The 19,869-nt window shown below is 45.2% G+C and overlaps 1 protein-coding gene across 1 annotated transcript in view; it reads right to left on the minus strand.

Annotated features, from left to right (window-relative positions):
• The window catches only part of LOC146064181 (major facilitator superfamily domain-containing protein 8-like), a 97,798-nt gene that overhangs the window by 16,097 nt on the left and 61,832 nt on the right, over positions 1 to 19,869 (minus strand). The window contains exons 10-11 of the mRNA XM_083177385.1: positions 7,876 to 8,005; positions 6,115 to 6,237 (exon numbers count right to left, since the gene is read on the minus strand). Of these exons, the coding sequence (XP_083033511.1) occupies positions 6,115 to 6,237; positions 7,876 to 8,005 (253 nt within the window). The remainder of the gene's footprint in view (positions 1 to 6,114; positions 6,238 to 7,875; positions 8,006 to 19,869) is intronic.

Genomic DNA, 19,869 nt, shown 5'->3' on the forward strand with positions numbered 1-19,869 from the left:
TGACATCTGCAACCACGGTGGATGGTCTTCCAAGACACACTTAAGGTGGCTATACATCAGAAAGACCGGCTTACAATCATGATTGTGTCCAATTTTCCCTTCAACTCCCCGGCAGTCCTTGTTGGTTTTTGGACATACAATGTACTCATAATCCGTCATACAATCCAGTTGCTGCATGATTGTGTGATTGAAGCTTCATTTAAATAGGGGGCAGGCCTACCAGGATCAAAAGGATAGGAGTTCCAAAAATCCTGTTTTTAAAAAAAAAAATTAATTTACAGGATGCCAGCAACTGCCAATCTGCTCACATCTGCTGCACTACTCCATTATTAAATAGCCCTAATGCAGCAATCCTCTGAAAACTGTTTTCAGAGTAGTGACAAAATTGAGCAAAAGGATGACCACTGCTCTCTTCAGCCGTCCGCCACTTGGAAACTTCTGCAGCTCTTCACTGCCGCAGGCCGCCGGAAGCTGCACCTCTCTTCTCTGCTAGTCAGGGAGGGAGTGTCAAATGACTCCAGTTGTATGAGCCATCTAATGATAGATTGCATGTGCTTAAAAGCACATGCAATCTGCTCCCAATCCAAACTGATTGGATGCTCAGAGGACCAATCCTCCAACCCCACCGGGGCCGCAATTGGAAATCATCCAGTAACATGGGTGGCTAGCTGACATTACCGGATGTTAGCTGCCCGCCCACATTCTTCTAAATGCCCACACACATCTAAAGTTACCTCAGAGTAATCTTAGATGTGTGTGTGCCTTCCAATGATGTGGGTGTTCCCCCACAGCCTACGAATGGATGTTAATGTAAAATATCCATTAGCAGCCGTGCGAGTGTACGTAGCATGCGAGAGGGAGGGTGGGTTACCCGGCATTTGCAGGGCGGCATCTGGTAGATTCGCAATAAACCAGAATAAGGTCCTTAGGCCAGCATCTCACAAGGCCGCTGAACCTGAAGACTATAATATATTGCCGCATGTGTTAGACTGACTTATTTGCATAGGTAAATCAGCATTTTATATACTAATCTGAACTGCAGAGTATTTCACCCCATGTGTTGGACTGGCTTATTGCAATCGCATAGGTAATTGCTCATTCTGCACACTGCTTTATAGATCAGAAATCTGCTATTGACAAACAACACCTAAGTTAACTTTTAAATCTACTCTTATCTATGTAAAGGGAGAAACTTATTTTAATTCTTAATGATATATGGTATCTTGGAATGCCATGGTTGTTTATGTAAGGCACTATTATTACTATCCATTGTAGGAGTGTGGGAAAATTCCAATTATGCCGCTTTCACATTGCAAAATGCCAGGTCGCACCCTGATCGACCTGGAATTTGCGCTAACTGGGGCTCACAGCAACCCGGCTTATTGCTGAGTCGCTGATGTCATCCAGAGCGTGTGCGATGGTGCGTCAGAGGGGTGGCGGCGGAGGCAGCACTAAGGTAACGCTGCTGCCTAATCCATAGATGTGAACGGGGCCCAGGTCACTCGACCCAGGTTACCTGTTCACAACGCCTAGCAAACCTGTTAACCTCACATCATCACTTGGTCTCTCCCAATGGACCTTCTCACCCTCCCATATAAGTGGGAACTCACTTGATCTAGTCTTCATATGCCATGCTATTTGTGAATGCTCCAACTCCCCCTTTCCCTCTCTCTAACCATCAACTGCTCTCTTTTAAATTACCCCTTCCTGTTTATCCATCTGTACTGCCCAAGTCTACCAACACTAAGTGTAACATTGAGGCCATTGACACAGCTTCCTTATCCCCTCCTTCTGTCTCAAATTGTCTGTCCTGTCCTGAGCAAGCTACTTCTCAATACAATATCCTTCCCTACTTTTGTTTTGGACTAAGTAGCTCCAGTGACCACCAATCACCCTCGCAGATCAACACCTCAACCATGGCATTCCAAATTCGCCAGATATTTGTGAAAATGTTCTCTTTCAGCTGAGCGACAATGGAGGAAATCATGCTCTAAAGCAGTCTTTCTCCATTTCAAATTTATGTTCTCCTTCAGCGCTGCCCTTTGTGTCTTTAAACATTTATACTTCAAGAACCTCATCACATCCCAATCTTCTAATGCCTGATGTCTCTTTGCCACTATCAACTCTCTCCTCTGCCCACCCTCCTCCCTTTCTCACTATCTGCCCTTGATTTTGTCACCTGCTTCACATCCAAAATTTACTCCATATGGCAAGACATCACATCCCAAAAGACCCTCAACAACCTGGCTTCCTCTTTCTCTAACTACCCCTTCATTTAAACAACTCTGACTTTTTTTCCCTTGTATCTAGAGATGACGTAATGGCCCTCATCTTGTCTCTTCTTGGATGTCATAGCGCTTTCTTAAACTTAACATGTTTAAGACTGAGCTGATCATCTTCCCACAATCCCACATAACCTCCCCTCCTGCAATGTCATTATCTATTGATGGAATAACAATCTCCTCCCAACCTCGAGTATGAGGCCTTGATTTCATTCTTAATTCCTCCCACTCCTATAAACCAATTAATCAGCACTTTTCGCAGTCCATCTGTTTCCAGCTAGTAAATATTTCTGGCTTTCCTGACAAACTTCAATCCATCCTCAATGCTACTGCAAGCTCATCCTCGTTTTTAAAAGTTCCAAGTCCACCTCTCCTCTTACAAGCCTTACACTGGCCAGGGCTGCCAAGAGAAATCCTGGGCCCCGGTACAACAGCGTCACGGGGCCCCCCTGGAGTGGCGAGCAACAGAAAAGAGGTGTGGCCATTAAAGGATATAGGGGTGTGTACCACACCATATACCCTTTATGCAACACAATAGTAGACCCCTTATACTTGCCCCTTACACATTATGCTACACAAAATTCAAATCGATTACTTGCCGCCCCGTTCGTATGCAGCAGTGTGGACAGAAGCGTGGGGTGGTGGATATGGGTTGCGCCCATGGGAGTAAGGGGTCGTGGCCACGGATGGGCAGATAGCGGCAGGGTCCCTGCGGAGGATGGGAACTAGGTTATAGCTCCCATCCTCCGCAAGGACCCCACTGCTGTCTGCCCATCCGTCACAGGGACCCTCTGCCCCCCTGCGCTGCCCAGACCCCTATGCCATACAGCAGGGGTGGCCAGCCCACGGCTCCTCTCCCCAAGATCTGTGACTGGCACGATCATCCCCATTTGAAGCGCCGCCTCTGGAGTATAAGGATCCCAAGCTCACACACGCAGCAGGGAAAGCGGCAACAGTTCTGGCAAAAAGCAGCAGATGCCACTACTTGCAGTATCGCCGAGCTGAGCTGCCGGTATCTGCTGTGTCCCCCAAAGCTACAGATCCGGCACCAAGAGCAGCTGCATTGTGATGGCCAGCGGTATGTACACCTGGAGGGAGAGGGGGATTGTGTCCATTAAACCTCTTGGTACTTCTTTACTTTCACGGCGCCAGCATGGCGCCGTGCTACTTCCGGCTGTTACGCTCGCCACAAACTATGTAAAATAAAGGAACTTAACGCCACGCCAACATGGATAGTTCATACCTCCACTATCCATGTTGGCATGGAGTTGATTTTGAATAGCGTGGCGAGCATAGCGAGCCACCGAGCCCGCAGCGTGGGCGAGCGAAGCGAGCCCCGCAAGGGGACTCTGACGCGCGGCGCCATGCTGGCGCCGTGAAAGTAAAGAAGTACCAACCTCTTTAATCTCATGTGATCCTGCGCAGTATGGTCCCACCCAGATCGCATTCCATATATGATCCGTCATAAATGGGCCCCATGTAGCCTGTTCCCTTCACACACATTGGAGGTCATTCTGATTGACCACAAAGCTGCAAAATTTGCAGCTTTGCGGGTCATCTAAATACCTCAGATTTCACGCATGCGAACGGATGTTTTATATCATCGATTTGCAGCTTGTGTGCAGGGCAGTGCGGTCGCTGACCATCAAATGATTTCTCAAGCGCTCGCAGATCTAAGTCAGTCTCTGCTGTCTTAGATCTGTGGCGCTCCTGTACGAGAAGAGGGCGGGCAGCTGACATCCGGTGACATCAGCTGCCCTTCCCCGGCACCCACGTCATGGGAGTTCCCATGGGCGCAACCCATATCCACCACCCCATGCTTCCGTCCACACTGCTGCATGCGATCGGGGCGGCAAATAATTGGTTTGCTCGCTCACACAAAGTGGCTGCACATGCACAACATCGCTCCCCTGTGTGACCGTGCGGGGGAGCGAACCAACCTGAATGAGGGCCATAGCCTGTTACACACACACATAGCCTATTCCTTCACACATACAGTACATAGCCTGTCACACACACACACACACACACACACATACACATATATACATACATAGCCTGTTACACACACACACATAGCCTGTTCCTTCACACATACAGTACATAGCCTGTTACACACACACACACACACATATACATACATAGCCTGTTACACACACACACACACACACATAGCCTGTTACACACACACACACATATATACATACACAGCCTGTTCCTTCACACATACAGAACATAGCCTGTTACACACATATATATATACACACATATATATATATATACATATATATATATATATATATATATATACATACACATATATATATATATATATATACATATATATATATATATATATATATATATATATATATACAAAGCCTGTTACACACACACACATAGCCTGTTACACACACACACATATAGACATACATACATAGCCTGTTACACACACACACATAGCCTGTTACACACACATATATACATACACAGCCTGTTACACACACACATATACATACATACAAAGCCTGTTACACACACACACACACACACACACACACACACACACACGCTTTTTGTCTGTTCCCCCTGTCCATAGCCATGCATTGCGGGCGGCATTACCTTTTGAAACAGGAACTTGGAGCAGGAGCAGGACAGCCATCGCTGACCGGGCTTAATTCGGGGGCGTGGCCTAATCGCGGACCCGTGACCACGCCCCCTTTTAAAAAACCCGTGGTTTTTTTTTTGTTGTTTTTTTTTGTGTGTGTCGGGACCCGGGACCCCCTGGCAGGCCCGGGCCCAGGTAAAATGTACCCGCGGCCCTGACACTGGCTCCCCTTTCCCTTCAGAAAACAATTCAAGCTCCTCAAACTCACTTAAAAAGCCATCACCCATTTCTCTGACACAGTATCTGACCTTTTCTTTCTTTACACTCCCATTAACCTCTCCTGCCAACTGGCTACTTCACCTTTGAGAAAGTCGTAAGGTTACGACGAAACATGTTAGGCAGCACTTGCTATATCTAACTATTGGACTTTGAAGGTTGTTGGACTTATTGCTGCACAATACTCCACCCATCTTGCTCATCCTGGGAACATATTGCTGGAAGTCACCCGGATTTCCACCACCATTTGGGACATTGCCATCAGCCCATTGTGGATTACAAATTATCGCATCATTGTGAGGACATCTCTACATTCGAGAACAAGATCTTCCTCCAGCGGTACACATTATCCGTCATGGCATGTGACTCCTCCACAAATCTATGACTCCAAACCCAGTGGAACTAGCAAGTATACAATTTATACAGAAGTAATATAAAGCAGCAGAATTCCATCAGTAAAAATTATACCTTCCTTGTCTTTCATCTAATATACTGATACACATGTAATCAATTTTAATATTTTATATTGTTATTGCTTCATTTATATCTATTACTATTTTAATAAATTGTTACATTGTAATATCCAATTGATCCATTCTAGCGCACCACATTATTTTTCCTGTTTTTTTGTATAATTCTGTAAGGGGGTGACTACCCCTTCTAGTCGGAGCTGCTTGACCTAACACCCCACTAGGCGCCCGTTCCACTCTGAGCCACACAATCTCGAGTGTACCTCCCTTTTCCATCCCATTCCTGCTTCCAAGATTTTGGCTATTGTGCTTCCTATCTCTGGAATACTCAACACCTCCCTATAAAACTCTACACCTGCCTACAAAACTTTAAAAGGGCTCTCAGACCCACTTCTTCATTAAACCCAGCCATATCTTATCCTAAATTTAATATTCTGGGAAGTCCTATGCAAAAAGATGCATTGGAATTATAACTTACCCTGAGTCTTCTCAGCAGTTAATTTGGAAAACAGAGACACCTGGGACACGGATAACAAGGGTAGCCCCAGTACTTGTAGAAACACTCCAACCACAAACTCTGCGAGTAGAAACCCGTAGCTTCCTTTGAAGACAGTAATAAGAGAAACAGTATGAGGGACAAAATAAAAGAAAAAGGCATTCTTAGGTTACTTGGTGTATATTGTTAATCTATTGGTCTCAACCAATAAAACTATACCTTACTGCATATTGCAGGAAATGTAAAGAATGAGGTTCTCTATAAAGTGAAACTACTGAAATTGGATGTACAGTATGAACTTGGTTACATGTATGATGTCATTCAATATAGTACTTGAATGACATAACAGGGGCCTTACACACTTGCAATGCATACAGTGGAACCATCTCCTCCCGCTCATACTTCCCCAACTGAAGACATGCAGAAATTGGATTATTCTAATATTCTAATGGACTAATCATCTACTTGTTGATCTTCTCCTTTAGAATATAAACGCTGACAAGGAGGGCCAACTTTCCTCACTAAGACCATTATCTCCCCTCTGCCTACTTCAGCACTTAACCCTTGGGTGTTGCCGCCCTGGTGCTTACTTTATTATGACTGCTGACACATCAATATTTATAAACCTTGTCCAAGTCCTGCAATGCTGTGTACTTTAAGGGGGAAATTTACTGATTGGTTGCCCATAGCAACATCACAAGTCTCTTTTCTTGTTTTGCTCATACTGTTTATGTAGTTTGTGCAGAACGGGCTGCGGTTGGTAGGTCAACACTAATAAGGTCAATAGAGAATCCACTATTGGTCGAACGGTCATAGGTCGACACATGTAAAAGATAAACATACATAAGGTCAACATGGTCGCAATGTTGACTCAAGCAACGGGTCAACATGAAAAAGGTTGACAATCATTTTTTCACTTTTTTTTTTTAAATAAAAGGTGTCTTTTCATTCTTTACCATCCAAGGGGACAAAAAGTACATTATAATTGTATGCCTAGTGTAGTGTGTATGGTGTTCATGTCGACCAACACTATGCCGACCTATTGCTTTTGTCGACCTTTTGACCATGTTGACCTAAGGTACAGTATGTTGACCTTTTCAGCTGTCAACCTACGGCAGGTCAACCAATAGTGGTTTACCCTATGACCCATCCGTGTGCGGAAATGGAGATCCCTTATAAATTAAATAATAATGTTATGTCTGTGCCCATCCAATTTGGATACTATTCTCTACATTGCAAAGTGATGCTAGACACACAAACCTTAAAATAAACCAGTCTGAGGAGTGCCTTTGCCTTTCTTTTAAGAAAAATGTGGTTTAACTGGATCTATGCTGAAGCACTGTATTGTCTACACACACGCAATCGCTACAAATTGTGTGAACAGATTAAAAAGTTATTTTAAGTGCTAGTAAATTCAGAAAATAGAATAAGATCTAGCAATTCACATTACATGCACTTTAAAATGTCAATAAAGGTACTTATGTAATATCTGGGCTCCCAGTTTTCTTATAAGACCGTGTCCGCTCACCACGCTTCGGGCACGGTGGCTCGCTGCGCTGGCCACACTATATAAAATCAACTCCATGCGTAGTTGGATAGTAGGCGTATGAAAAAATGGGGTGCATTTAACATGGGAGTCCAGATAATACATAAGTACCCCAATAAAACATTCCAAGTGCCATCTAGATATACTTGCACAATACGGACTGGACACATTGAATTGTAGAAATTAGGTTTGCTAACCTTTGGGTTTTGCCAAGAACACGAGACACCAAATACAGGAGATGTTACCGATAAAAAGCCCAAGTGCAAGGAGAAGGCGATCTGAAGAGCAACGACTGAGGAAGCGCACAGCAAGGAAGCCAATTAACATCTGAATAAGCAGAAATGGACATTATTAAAACACAAGCTGACCAATCATACGACCCCCCCCCCCCCCCCAAAAAAAAGCTATGCATACAGACGTGCATGAGTCCATGGCGCACTGGGCTGTGAATAATTGCACCTGGTGATAGCGCTATAGGTTTTATTTGGCTTGTGTGCATACATACGTGATTTATTCACAGGCATAGAGTGGCTATATCTGTAGTCCTTCAGTTCAGCGTTTAAAGCTGCACTATGGTCTAAATATTTTACTAATGTGCTCTCTGTTAGCGTTACTAATCCCTTCGCTGTAGACAATGAGTAAAAGACTTGTCATCCAAACACACCTTAAACTTACGGAGTCACTCCTCTGCAGCAATGTGAATTACCATCTACATTCCAGATGCATCACATCTTCACAAGATAACTATCAAATCATTTTTGTATATAAGAAAAAGAAAATGCAGTAGGAAGGACATTAAATATTAACACGCATACTACAGGAAAATCATCAGTCCATCGATGGGGGAAGATATCGCACATCTTGGCTTCAATAAATTCAGTGACACCTGAACATGCAGGAAGGGGTGTCCTCCTTACAATACCCCTTTCACACCACCGCAAAACTCCTGGTTTTTCCCTCATAGACTCGGGTCAGCAGCAGTGTAAAAGGGGTTAACCCGTGTCCCTTTACACAGGACTTCTACCCAGGTCCTGACCAGGGTAGAACACGTGCTCCTGTTTACAGCAATGGGGGAAGCCCAACCTCTGGATCACAACATCCTGCGGTCATCATGGAGGTTGGCCGGGGGGTGCACACAGCCTCCACTGCTGTCTGCTGTACTGTGCAGAAAGCAGCGGAGGCAGAGAAGAGGTGAATTGATGCCTGTGTGCAGCATCCATTCACCTCGCGGACGGGGGCTGGGGACAGCCCCGCAACTTATCTTGGTGCTGGGCTTGCCCCCAGCATGGCAGTTCACTGATGTCATTTCCAAGCACTGCCTACGTTTATACAGGGCAGCGTTGGCCTGATTGCTAGCGAGCAGGTCTGAATGAGTCCCTGTGTTTGCAGACATGTCCATCAACATAACCAGCGTGAGTCAAAATACACTTTTCATATAGACTGCCTCCTCAGCAGTGAGTTTGCACACATTCATGTTTTTATGGGTTTTACGTTAAGATCTACTTCTCTGTGGTGACCGGTCCCGGCGCTTCTCCTGGCTCAGCGCCTGCTATAATGAAATATCTCAGAGACAAAATGTCCGCCACCTTACAGCAAAAATAGATCTGCGTGTCTGGGTTAGAGGAAAGCCAATTGTGCTATGAAAGGTGGTTAAGAGCTTGCCAAAGGAAAAGGTGTAGTGGAAGAAGAGGAAGGGAACAAAAACAGTGTATGGTGGACCACTGCTAAAAAAGGGGGAAAGCAGGTGTGGGTTGGAAAGAGCAGAGAAAGAGAATGGATATTTGGCCAAGTAAGAAGAGAAACAAGGGAAGCCATCAGATTTTAAGGAAGTGTGCAATGGCGTTGAATGAACACAATGAGGTCTAAAACAATCAGAACAGAGAAGTGACCACTGTATTCTAGAGAAGATCATTAGTGACTTTGGTCTGGGCAGTTTAATTAAAAGTGGTGTTGACGAATTCCAAATTGCAGAGGGTTGAGGAGGAAGCAGGTGGAAAGGAAGGGAGTCAAGTGTAGAGGCAATGGGTTTGGAGTCTTAGGGAAGTAGTTTAGGCAGTAGCTAGTTAGAGAGGGAGTGGAAGGATGATTTATTAAGGAAGGTTTGAGTCCAGGATGAAGAAAAAAATTTTTTTTTGTAAACTATATATTTAACTTTTTTTGTTGCATTTGTAACTGGGTTTAATAAATTAATAAGGTCATAAGGGGCACTTCTAATAAAAAATAAATAAAGGGGAAGTTATGACGAAAGATTTAGTACTATGTGGAGTTAATTGAGATGTATGCCCTTTATTACGGAACATCATACAGGCATGTTCAATAAACTGATAACGCAAAGATTTGTTTGATAAGATTAGATATGATTGATAACCCAAACCTGTATATATTTACTTTATTACCTTTAAATATAACAGCAACGCTGAAATGATTGCACACCCACACAACCTTGTTATAAAATGTATGACAATGCTTTACTTGAAAAATAGCTTCATGACAGGTATTTGCAAATGCAGACTAACACAAGAAACATAAAATTGATTAGCTAATACTTAAACCGTAATTCTAAATCAAATCAAAATGGACACCTTTCAAGGACAGTGATCAGCCATGATTAAACCTCCTTCATAGTTACCTCCAGCCCCCTGTGCCTGCTTGTTCTTCCTCAACTGCCTCCCTCCTTCTTCTCTAACTCTGATATTTAAACCTTAATCACATTAATTAATTACTCATAAGCATTGAGTCTTATTGGCAAGCTCTGCTTTCAATCATGATGTCATAATTAACCCAACACCCAACTTCCGTGGCCTTGTGGGTCTACGCATGTGTGGCCTTGTTCCCATATAGTTGATGTTTGTGGAGTCTAGGTGTCTGTCCTTGCTCCATTATACTGTCAACATCACATTCTTAAGCTTCTAAAACCAAAAACAATTCTCTATAAGAAATCACTTTTACAGCACTGTTCTGAATGATCAGCCATTTTATAATGTCATTATGCAAGTCATGCCTAACAAAATGGCCACCGTTTCTGACATATTATAACTGTTCAGCGCAAAGGGAAGGCCTCATACGCAGTGAATAGTACATTGTGCAACAAGCTAAAGTCATCTGCAGCAATAATAGCAGCAGTCAGGAAAACAGAATATGATAAAAGCATAGATTTATTGATTTGTTGATTTTCTATATTAACAAAACTCAATGGCTACTTGCTGGTAAAAATCCCCTTGGCAAGGGGAAAGGCTAATTTAGTTAAATAGCCTGTTTCTCGCAACAAAAATCGGGGCTTACAGTGTGGAAACCAACTCATTCGGCTCAACTGCAGAATCAATGGTCCTGTTCTTGAACCCCTGATTTTGCTGTTTTCTTGTGAATTACGAAGTTCAATGCACTATCTGGGAGTCACAAGAAGAGTAATCCCTGCTAACTGAATAAACCCAGCCGCAGCTCATTGAATATTCACGATAAGGGTCTGTTTGGCAAAAGGAAATTCTAAAAGACAGAAAATCCAGTTTCCTTTTTAGATAGAACTTTAAAACATTGCTTTATATTATAAAACCTTAAACAGTAAACATAGACCACAAATGTGCTGAGTTCATCCTGACATTGAATTTCTTGTCAAAGTGTTATGGTGAGTTCACGTTTAAACATGTACAGTGCATGTCTTCTGCAGCCCTACCTAGTCTCCTGAGAAACATTTTATAGTTCATCACTGTAACAGGAGTTGCCTGGAAACAATGTACACTGGACTCGGATGAAAAGCTGAACACTGACCTCAGTTTCATGTGACCATACACAATAGGCAGGGCAGCTAGACACACACCCTTTATGGTTATACCCAATTCTTAAGGTGCCCATACACGTGCCGATATGTGTGCAGTGCGTTTTGTACTTCATTTGTGCCGTGTGATTTTGGCACAGCAGCGATCTACTGTACTGTGCGGGTGCGGTGCGATTTTAGCCTTTTTTTTTTTAGTTTATAGTTAAGTAATGTACATCGCATCGTATCGCATCGCATGTACTACAAAAGTGATGCGATGCGATGCAATGTAGCCCAAAAAGTACTGCCTGGAGATACTTTTTGTGCTATACAATATTGTACCCGCAGGGACGCGCATCATATGGCATCCCCGCAGATACATGGTGCGATTCTATCCAATACGATGCATTTTGAACTTTAAAAGTTCCAAACGCATGCGATAATCGCAGCGTGTATGGGCAACTTTATCTTTACACCTTCTCTTATTCACAACACCATCACATTCCTCTTCTCACATGATGGTCTTCAGTATCAACTTTCCTCTTTGCCCTGCTGGTAGATTCCAATCCTCCAGTACCCTTACCATGTTAATAACAAAAGGAAGGGGTATTGGGGGGTCGGTCGCACAAGACCACAGCGGTATGGTATGTACTAAATAGAATAGGCCCCCTGTGTGAATACGAAAGATTTTTAGAAATTGTTGCAAATCTCCTCCCTCTATGCGCCTATATTTGAATGCAGCCTAGAGATGGACCACCTCCCAGGTGTCCCCACACCTTGTATGAGAAATGTTTTAAAGAGTGTGTGTATAAAAATATACACAGACAGGAGTGATTCCTCCACCGGGCGCAAAAAAAAGTGATAATATTAGAAACAATACATCCCTATTGGGAGATAGTGTCTCCTCTTCTCTCCCTCCGAGTTATAAGGTAAATGGAAGGAATGGACAGAAATCTGAATTCAAACGTCTCCCCATCACTATTTCCTGTGGTTGCTCATCCTCCTGTATCTGGGCGTGCTCCCCAGGTATGTTACCAAGGTTTGCAACAGGGGATAGAGCACAATGGAATCCGAATATAGTGTAGTAATTTATTGAAAACACGTAACATACATAAAATAAAATATTCAACAGCCAGGTAGCATACAGGTAAAAAGTGGGCAAAAAGGGAAGTTACATCATTTACGGCAAACCAAAACCAAAGATACAGGAGAACTAACAGTGGACTGCATCAGAGTTCCAGGTTTCTGGAAGTGATGCAGTGTTACAAGAGATATAAACAAGACAACGCCGTATATACAAAACAGGATAATGGTGAACAAAATTAGGAGTTATGGTAGACCTACCTCGAGGTTCCTGGGACCACAGGGATGACTTCGGGTTGTAGGCGGATCCAGAGGAAAAGGAGTTAACTAAGGGTAGGTCTACCATAGCTCCTAATTTCATCTTCAGGGTTCCTGGTCACACAGGGATGACATTGGGGATGTCCAAAAGTAGTGTTATATAGGGTGGGATGACGCCTGTGGGGCCAAAAGGTTCCGCCAACCAAAAGGGAAACAGCTGTATCAAAGGCATAGAACTTGAGAAACTTGTGGACCGAGGACCACGTTGCTGCCTTGCACAACTATTCAGCAAAAACACCACGACGTGCAGCCCACAAGGGACCCACTGACCTAGTGGGATGTGCTGAAAGAGAATTAGAATTTCATAAGCATGGGCAATAATCAGTTTGATCCAGTGAGCTAACGGCTGTTTGTGCGCTGGCCATCCTCTTTTATGAAAACCACAGATGAACAAATAATCTGAACGTCTAATAGATTCTGTGTAAGCAATCTAGGTTTGAAGATCTCACACTACATCAAGAGGCTTTTCTTTTGAAGATAAAGATGAAGCATTAAAAGCCGGAACCACAATTTCTTGGTTAATGTGGAATTTGGACACTACCTTTAGCAGATGGGAAGGTCTTGTACGTAGAACTGCTCTATCATGGTGGAAAACCAAGAATGGAGAGTGACCAGATAATGCTTGTAAATCCATAACTCTCCTGGCAGAGGCACTTGCCAGGAGAAAGACCATCTAACCTGTCAGCCATTTCAAGTCCACTGATGCTAAAGGCTCAAAGGGAGGCTCAGAAAGAGCCTTAAGTACCACCGAAAGATCCCAAGGAGCAACCCCTTGAAAGAAGGTATGCACATCTGGCAAAGATGCAATCTGTCTCTGAAACCATATTGACAATGCAGAGACCAGACGCAATCCCAAATTTAGACCATGTTGTAGGAAAGCCAAAAGTGTAGCTGTACTTGAGTTACACCATGAAAAATAAGTATGCCAAACTATCTATCTATCTATCTATCTATAATCTTTATCTTTCAGGATGGATGTCTCAAGAGCCACGCTGTCAAAGACAGCCGACCCAGATCCGGATGCAATTGGCACAGCGGCCCTCATGGATAATATCCTACTCAGTGAACCCTGCTGCACATTAAACACATGAAAGCATTATAGTGGGAGAGCTTTTCTGTTTGCTAGTCATGTTTAGCAAACAACAGCAGTATCCACCATACGTGAGCCTCTATGCCTTTAAATGGGTGACTTTAATAACCCTGGATCTTAGTACACCTGGTCCCAGGTGGGCAGTAGTGATAAACACCAGCAGAAGGGTAACAGCAGTTATAACAAAGTTAGCACAGATAGTCCCACATACACACACAGCAGAAAATAGAAGTGCAACAGCAAGTATAATCTACTGTGGTAGAGCACTATGAACACTACACTGTCAGCAACAGAGTAGGTCACAGAGTGCAGTAAATCCTGTTACTAGCAACTGGTTTACAAAGGAGACTTGCCCGGCATACAGTAGATCTGTCCAGCTTCCAGAGAAGACTGACATATTCTGTGAGGGCTGATTTACACAGTATTTGGGCGGGAGCACCGGAGAGAAACTGGCACCAAAATCCAGGGAGAAGGGACTGCAGGCAAGCGTCACCTTCCAATTACTGGTCTTTCCCCACCAGTATAATGAGTCTGTGCACAAATGGAGACCAATCCCCTACCCAATGGGGATTAGTCTCCTGCTTGTGCTCCATACCCTGGTGGTATAGTGGAGTCCCAGTGTCCACGCCAGCGACTGTGGGACGCCTCCTATCCTACAGTCATGACAGCGATTTCTGCTTAGAAATCCCTTACTCTCCCCAATCTCTGGCCACACTGTCCTGGAAGCGCTGCTCTGGCTGTGCTAACGCCGGGGAGCGCTTCCGTCCACTCTCCCCAGTACGCGTCATTTAGCTGCAGGGAGGTAATGGACGCTGGCGGGAGTCATTCTGACTTCCAGCATTGACTGCTCAGTAAAACTAAGAAAGCTGGGAATTGCCTGAGGCAATCCCTGGAGAAAAAAAAATTGATGCACCTGCTCTTGCAGGCACCAACAAAAAACTGATGGTCTGTGCACGGAGGCGGGGTTATAGGGGAGAGGAGCAAGGCATGATGGGAGGCCCCAAAGCTTTGGAGATTGGTGCCTTATCATCCGGATCCGCCTACAACCCCTATGTCATCTCTGTGGGACCAGGAACCCTGAAGAGAAAAATCTGTTTATAAAAGTAGTAAATAATGCCAGAATAGATCTAAAAATGAAAGCAGAATTAAGGAACAAAATAAAAAAAATAAACAAATAAGAATGTGAACCAAAACACATAAAAAAGCAAAACAAAACTTAAAATTTTTTTTTTTTTAAACTATAACAAAAGTCACCCAATGTGTACGGGCCAGAGATGACAGGGGAGCGCTGATGCATGCTCTTGCATTATCGCGGGTGGCCGCCTCTCTTCTGCTGGTATTACCAGCAGATGAGCTATGGGGTGGATGGTTTTCAATAGCATCCAGCGTGTCTTTAAGCATGCAAATAGTCTTGAATAATATAATAGTCTTGCAAAAGCACAAAATATGAAAAAGAATATAAGACATAGGTCTCTCAACAGATACAGCATGCCTGTAGTAATACATTTTAAAGTGAGAATTAACATATCCACTACACTGAAAGCAACAAATTCTCAACATCAGCCACTATTTTTTGGACTGAGTACAGTATGTGGCCAAAACTTGACAATCCAATTGCATGTATAGCAAAAAAAAAAAAAAAAAAAAGAAGATTCACTTGGATCTAAAATTTGATCTTAAGATGTGCCAAAAGAATAGATTCCAGCATCTCTTATATATTTAGCCAGATCCGTCACTCAAAGCAGTGTAGGTAACGGTGGGCGGGGTTCCATGGGTGATTGACAGGCCCGTCCACCGTTAGCCACACTGCGAAACCTGGCCACTTCCGTTCTACACACCACCCCCCTTGCCTTCCGTTCTACACACCCGCCAGCATCACTCACAGACGCACAGCATTGCCGTGCGCCCGCCGCTGGCACCTTCTTTACCCAGCCAGCCGACCAGTGCCTTCGCTCCGTCGGAGGAGCCGTCCCCCCACACAGACGCACAGCTCATTGCCGTGCACCCGCCGCAAGACCCGCCCCTGGCCGCCCACTGCCGTCTCCACATACCCGGCAGATCAAGACATTGCCGTGCGCCCGCCGCTGCCCGCCCACTGCCAAGCTTCAGAGGAAGACCCCTCCCCCCACACTCACCAGGATCTACAGAGCCGCACACCACATTGCCGTGCGCCCGCCACTGCCACCTTAATTACACCGCAAGCCGCCCACAGATGACGAGGAGCAGCACTCTCCCGGACCCACGGACTGCCGCTGACCACCACTGCACAAGACTGTAAGTACTATGCCATCCACCCCATACCACTACACCACCATGGGGTGGTGGGTGCCATAATAGGTGTGCTAAAGTAGTAAAACAGCAGCTATCCCTTAAACATTACCGTGCTGCATTTACTACTTTAGCAGGCGTATGGCACCCACCACCCCATACCACTACACTACCAACGTCTCTCCAACCATGGGGTGGTGGGTGCCATAATAGGTGTGCTAAAGTAGTAAAACAGCAGCTATCCCTTAAACATTACCGTGCTGCATTTACTACTTTAGCAGGCGTATGGCACCCACCACCCCATACCACTACACTACCAACGCCTCTCTACCTATGGGGTGCCGGCCAGCCCCACCCTCTATAACCTGCTCACGCCGCACTCTCACTAACCATGTACTACTTGGGTAGGCTTATGGCACCCATCACCCCATACCACTACACCACCAACGCCTTTTCTAACACACCTCTCCTCCCTTAAACATTTCATTGCACACTATATTGTGTGCGTTTAGCCACACACACACACACACACACACACTTATGCCTCCAATACTCACAACTATACACACACACACTTATGCCTCCAATACTCACAACTATACACACAGACACACACACACACAGCCATGCCTCAAAAATATACACACACACACACCCATCCATGCCTCCAATACTCACAACTACACACACACCCATCCGTGCCTTCAATACTCACAACTACACACACCCATCCATGCCTCCAATACTCACAACTACACACACACCCATTCATGCCTCCAATACTCACAACTACACACACACACACACCCATTCCCATACATGTCTCCAATACTACCAACTCACTCACCCACACACACCCCCACTCATCGATGCCTCCAATACTCCCAACTACTTGACAGGCTTCACACTACTTACCCTATATCTCTATTAACTCCAGCACCCTACACCACTCACAAAACACACTACCTCACATTTTACACTCATATCTGCAATACACATGCACCTCACACTACTTCACCTAACACATCCCCACATCTATGTACACTCTCCACGACCTTCTGCCACCAAACTACACAATCCAACACCATATGTAAGTACCACACACCACCCCATACCACTACACCAACGCCTCTTCTAACACACCTCTCCTCCCTTAAACATTTCATTGCACACTATATTGTTATCATCTCGCGGGTCTGCCGCAGCAGCAGCTGCTGCTGCTGGTAATAGCCCTGAGCCCGGCCGCTTGTCCTGCTTGTGAGGGAGAGAGAGACTCGCAAGATGATGTAATCATCTCGCGAGTCTCCCCCTCACAAGTAGGACAATCGGCCAGGGGTGTGCTGGGCTGGCTGAGGGAGACGCCAGGCAGGGGGGACGCCGCCGACGTGACCTTTGAACCGCGAGATGTAGCGTCATCATCTCACGGGTCTGCAGCAGCAGTAGCTGCTGCTGCTGGTAATAGCTCTGGGCACGGCTGCTTGTGAGAAAGAGATACTCGCGAGATGACATCATCTCGCGAGTCCGTGCACGCGGGGCTGCTGCTGCATGCTCTACTGTTAGGAAGAGACTCGCATCCAGAAGGGGATGCGGTCATTTGGTCTACTGCATTATGGTCGACAGTCATTAGGTCGAATCCATTAGGTCGACATGCTAAAAGGTCGACATGACTCTAGGTCGACATGGGAAAAGGTCGACATGATTCTAGTTCGAAAGGTCATTAGTTCGACAGGTCATTAGTTCGACAAGGTCATTAGTTCGACATTGTCTATGTCGACATTCACAAGGTCGACATGGAGTTTTTCACTGTTTTTTGAGCCAACATGTGCCGACAGGCGGTATTTCATGCCCTACCATCCACTAGGGCGTGGTGGGAGAATAAAATAGTGTGCCGAGCGTAGCGAGGCACCGTGCCCGACGCATCGCGAGCGCAGCGAGCGATGCGAGGGGATGCAGTGCACTTTAAACTGTGTCCATGTCGACTGTGTTGACATTCAGGTAAAAAAACAGTGAAAAACCCCATGTCGACCTTGTGAATGTCGACATAGACAATGTCGAACTAATGACCTTTTCGAACTAATGACCTGTCGAACTAATGACCTTTCGACCTAGAATCATGTCGACCTTTTCCCATGTCGACCTAGAGTCATGTCGACCTTTTAGCATGTCGACCTAATTGATTCGACCTAATGACTTTCGACCATAATGCAATAGACCAAATGATCCTAACCCATCCAGAAGGGGGACACTGGCTGCCTATTGCCTACTGCGTGCCTGGACCTGTGTGGACGCACCTGCAGGACACTATCACAATGCCACAAAGGGATGATGGTAATAACTGACACCGTTAAAGACCGGTGGGGGGGCATTAGAAATTTTGCTATGGGGCCCACAAAGTCCTAGTTACGCCTCTGCACCCATCCATGCCTCCAATACTCACAACTACACACACACACCCATTCATGGCTCCAATACTCACAACTACACACACACCCATAACCATACATGCCTCCAAAACTACCAACTACATACACATACACACACACACATCTATGCCTCTAATACTCCCAACTACATGACACAGCCTTCACACTACTTACCCTAGAAACATAGAATTTGACGGCAGATAAGAACCACTTGGCCCATCTAGTCTGCCCCTTTTTTAAACATGTTACCTCAAACCATATTTGATCCTTATTTTTTTGTAAGGATATCAATATGCTTATCCCAAGCATGTTTTAATTGTACTACTGTATTTGCGTCTACCACCTCTATTGGGAGGCTATTCCACTTCTCTACTACTCTTTCTGTGAAAAAAAATGTCCTCACATTTCCCCTGAATCTTCCTCCCTCTAGTTTCAGTGCATGTCCTCGTGTTCTGTTGCTCCTCTTCCTGTGAAGAATGTCTCCCACCTGTACCTTGTTAACCCCTTCCCGACATTTGACGTACATTTACATCATGGTCGGGATGTACTTCCTGACACATGGCATAAATGTACGTCATGCCATTAAACTGTCACCGCGTCTATAGACGCGGTGACAGAGGGACGATGTCTGCTGTCCCTGACAGCAGACATCTTCCCTCATTGCCCAGGGGGGGCAGCGATGCCCCCACCCATCGGCAATCGCTGTGATTGGCTGTTCAATGTGAACAGCCAATTACAGCGTTTACTGTGTACCGGCGAATAACGTTCGCCGGTGACACAGGGATCGGTGGTGATTGGTGCTGTTAAGTACAGCACCAATCACCACGGGGTGTAAGGGTGTCACTGGTGGTCACCCCACCTGCCCCCAAAGGCTGTGATTGGTCCGTCGGACCGACGGACCAATCACAGCCATTTCACCTCAAATGAAATAACGGAGACAGCCCTGCAGCCGCCATTCCGGTCAGGAACAGCGTGCAGAGCGGTCTCCGTGCCCATCTGTGCCCTATACTGACCTGATCAGCGTTGGTGGCATCTGTGCTGCCAGCTCCTGCTGTGACTTCCTGGTGCTTGTGCTGTTGGTGCTGCTGCTGCTGCTGCAGCAGCGTCATTGTGTCAGAGATTTATAATTGTGTGATATAATTTTGTATCTGCTGCCCCCCTTTTGCGCTGATCAGTGTAAACTAACTGATCAGCATTTTTTTTTGGGGTGCAGGGTTTTTTTTTTTTTAATATATACCCTGTCAGGTTGCACCCACAG

Source organism: Crinia signifera, chromosome 3 (genome assembly GCF_055691185.1).
Source record: "Crinia signifera chromosome 3, ASM5569118v1, whole genome shotgun sequence".
NCBI lineage: Eukaryota > Metazoa > Chordata > Amphibia > Anura > Myobatrachidae > Crinia > Crinia signifera.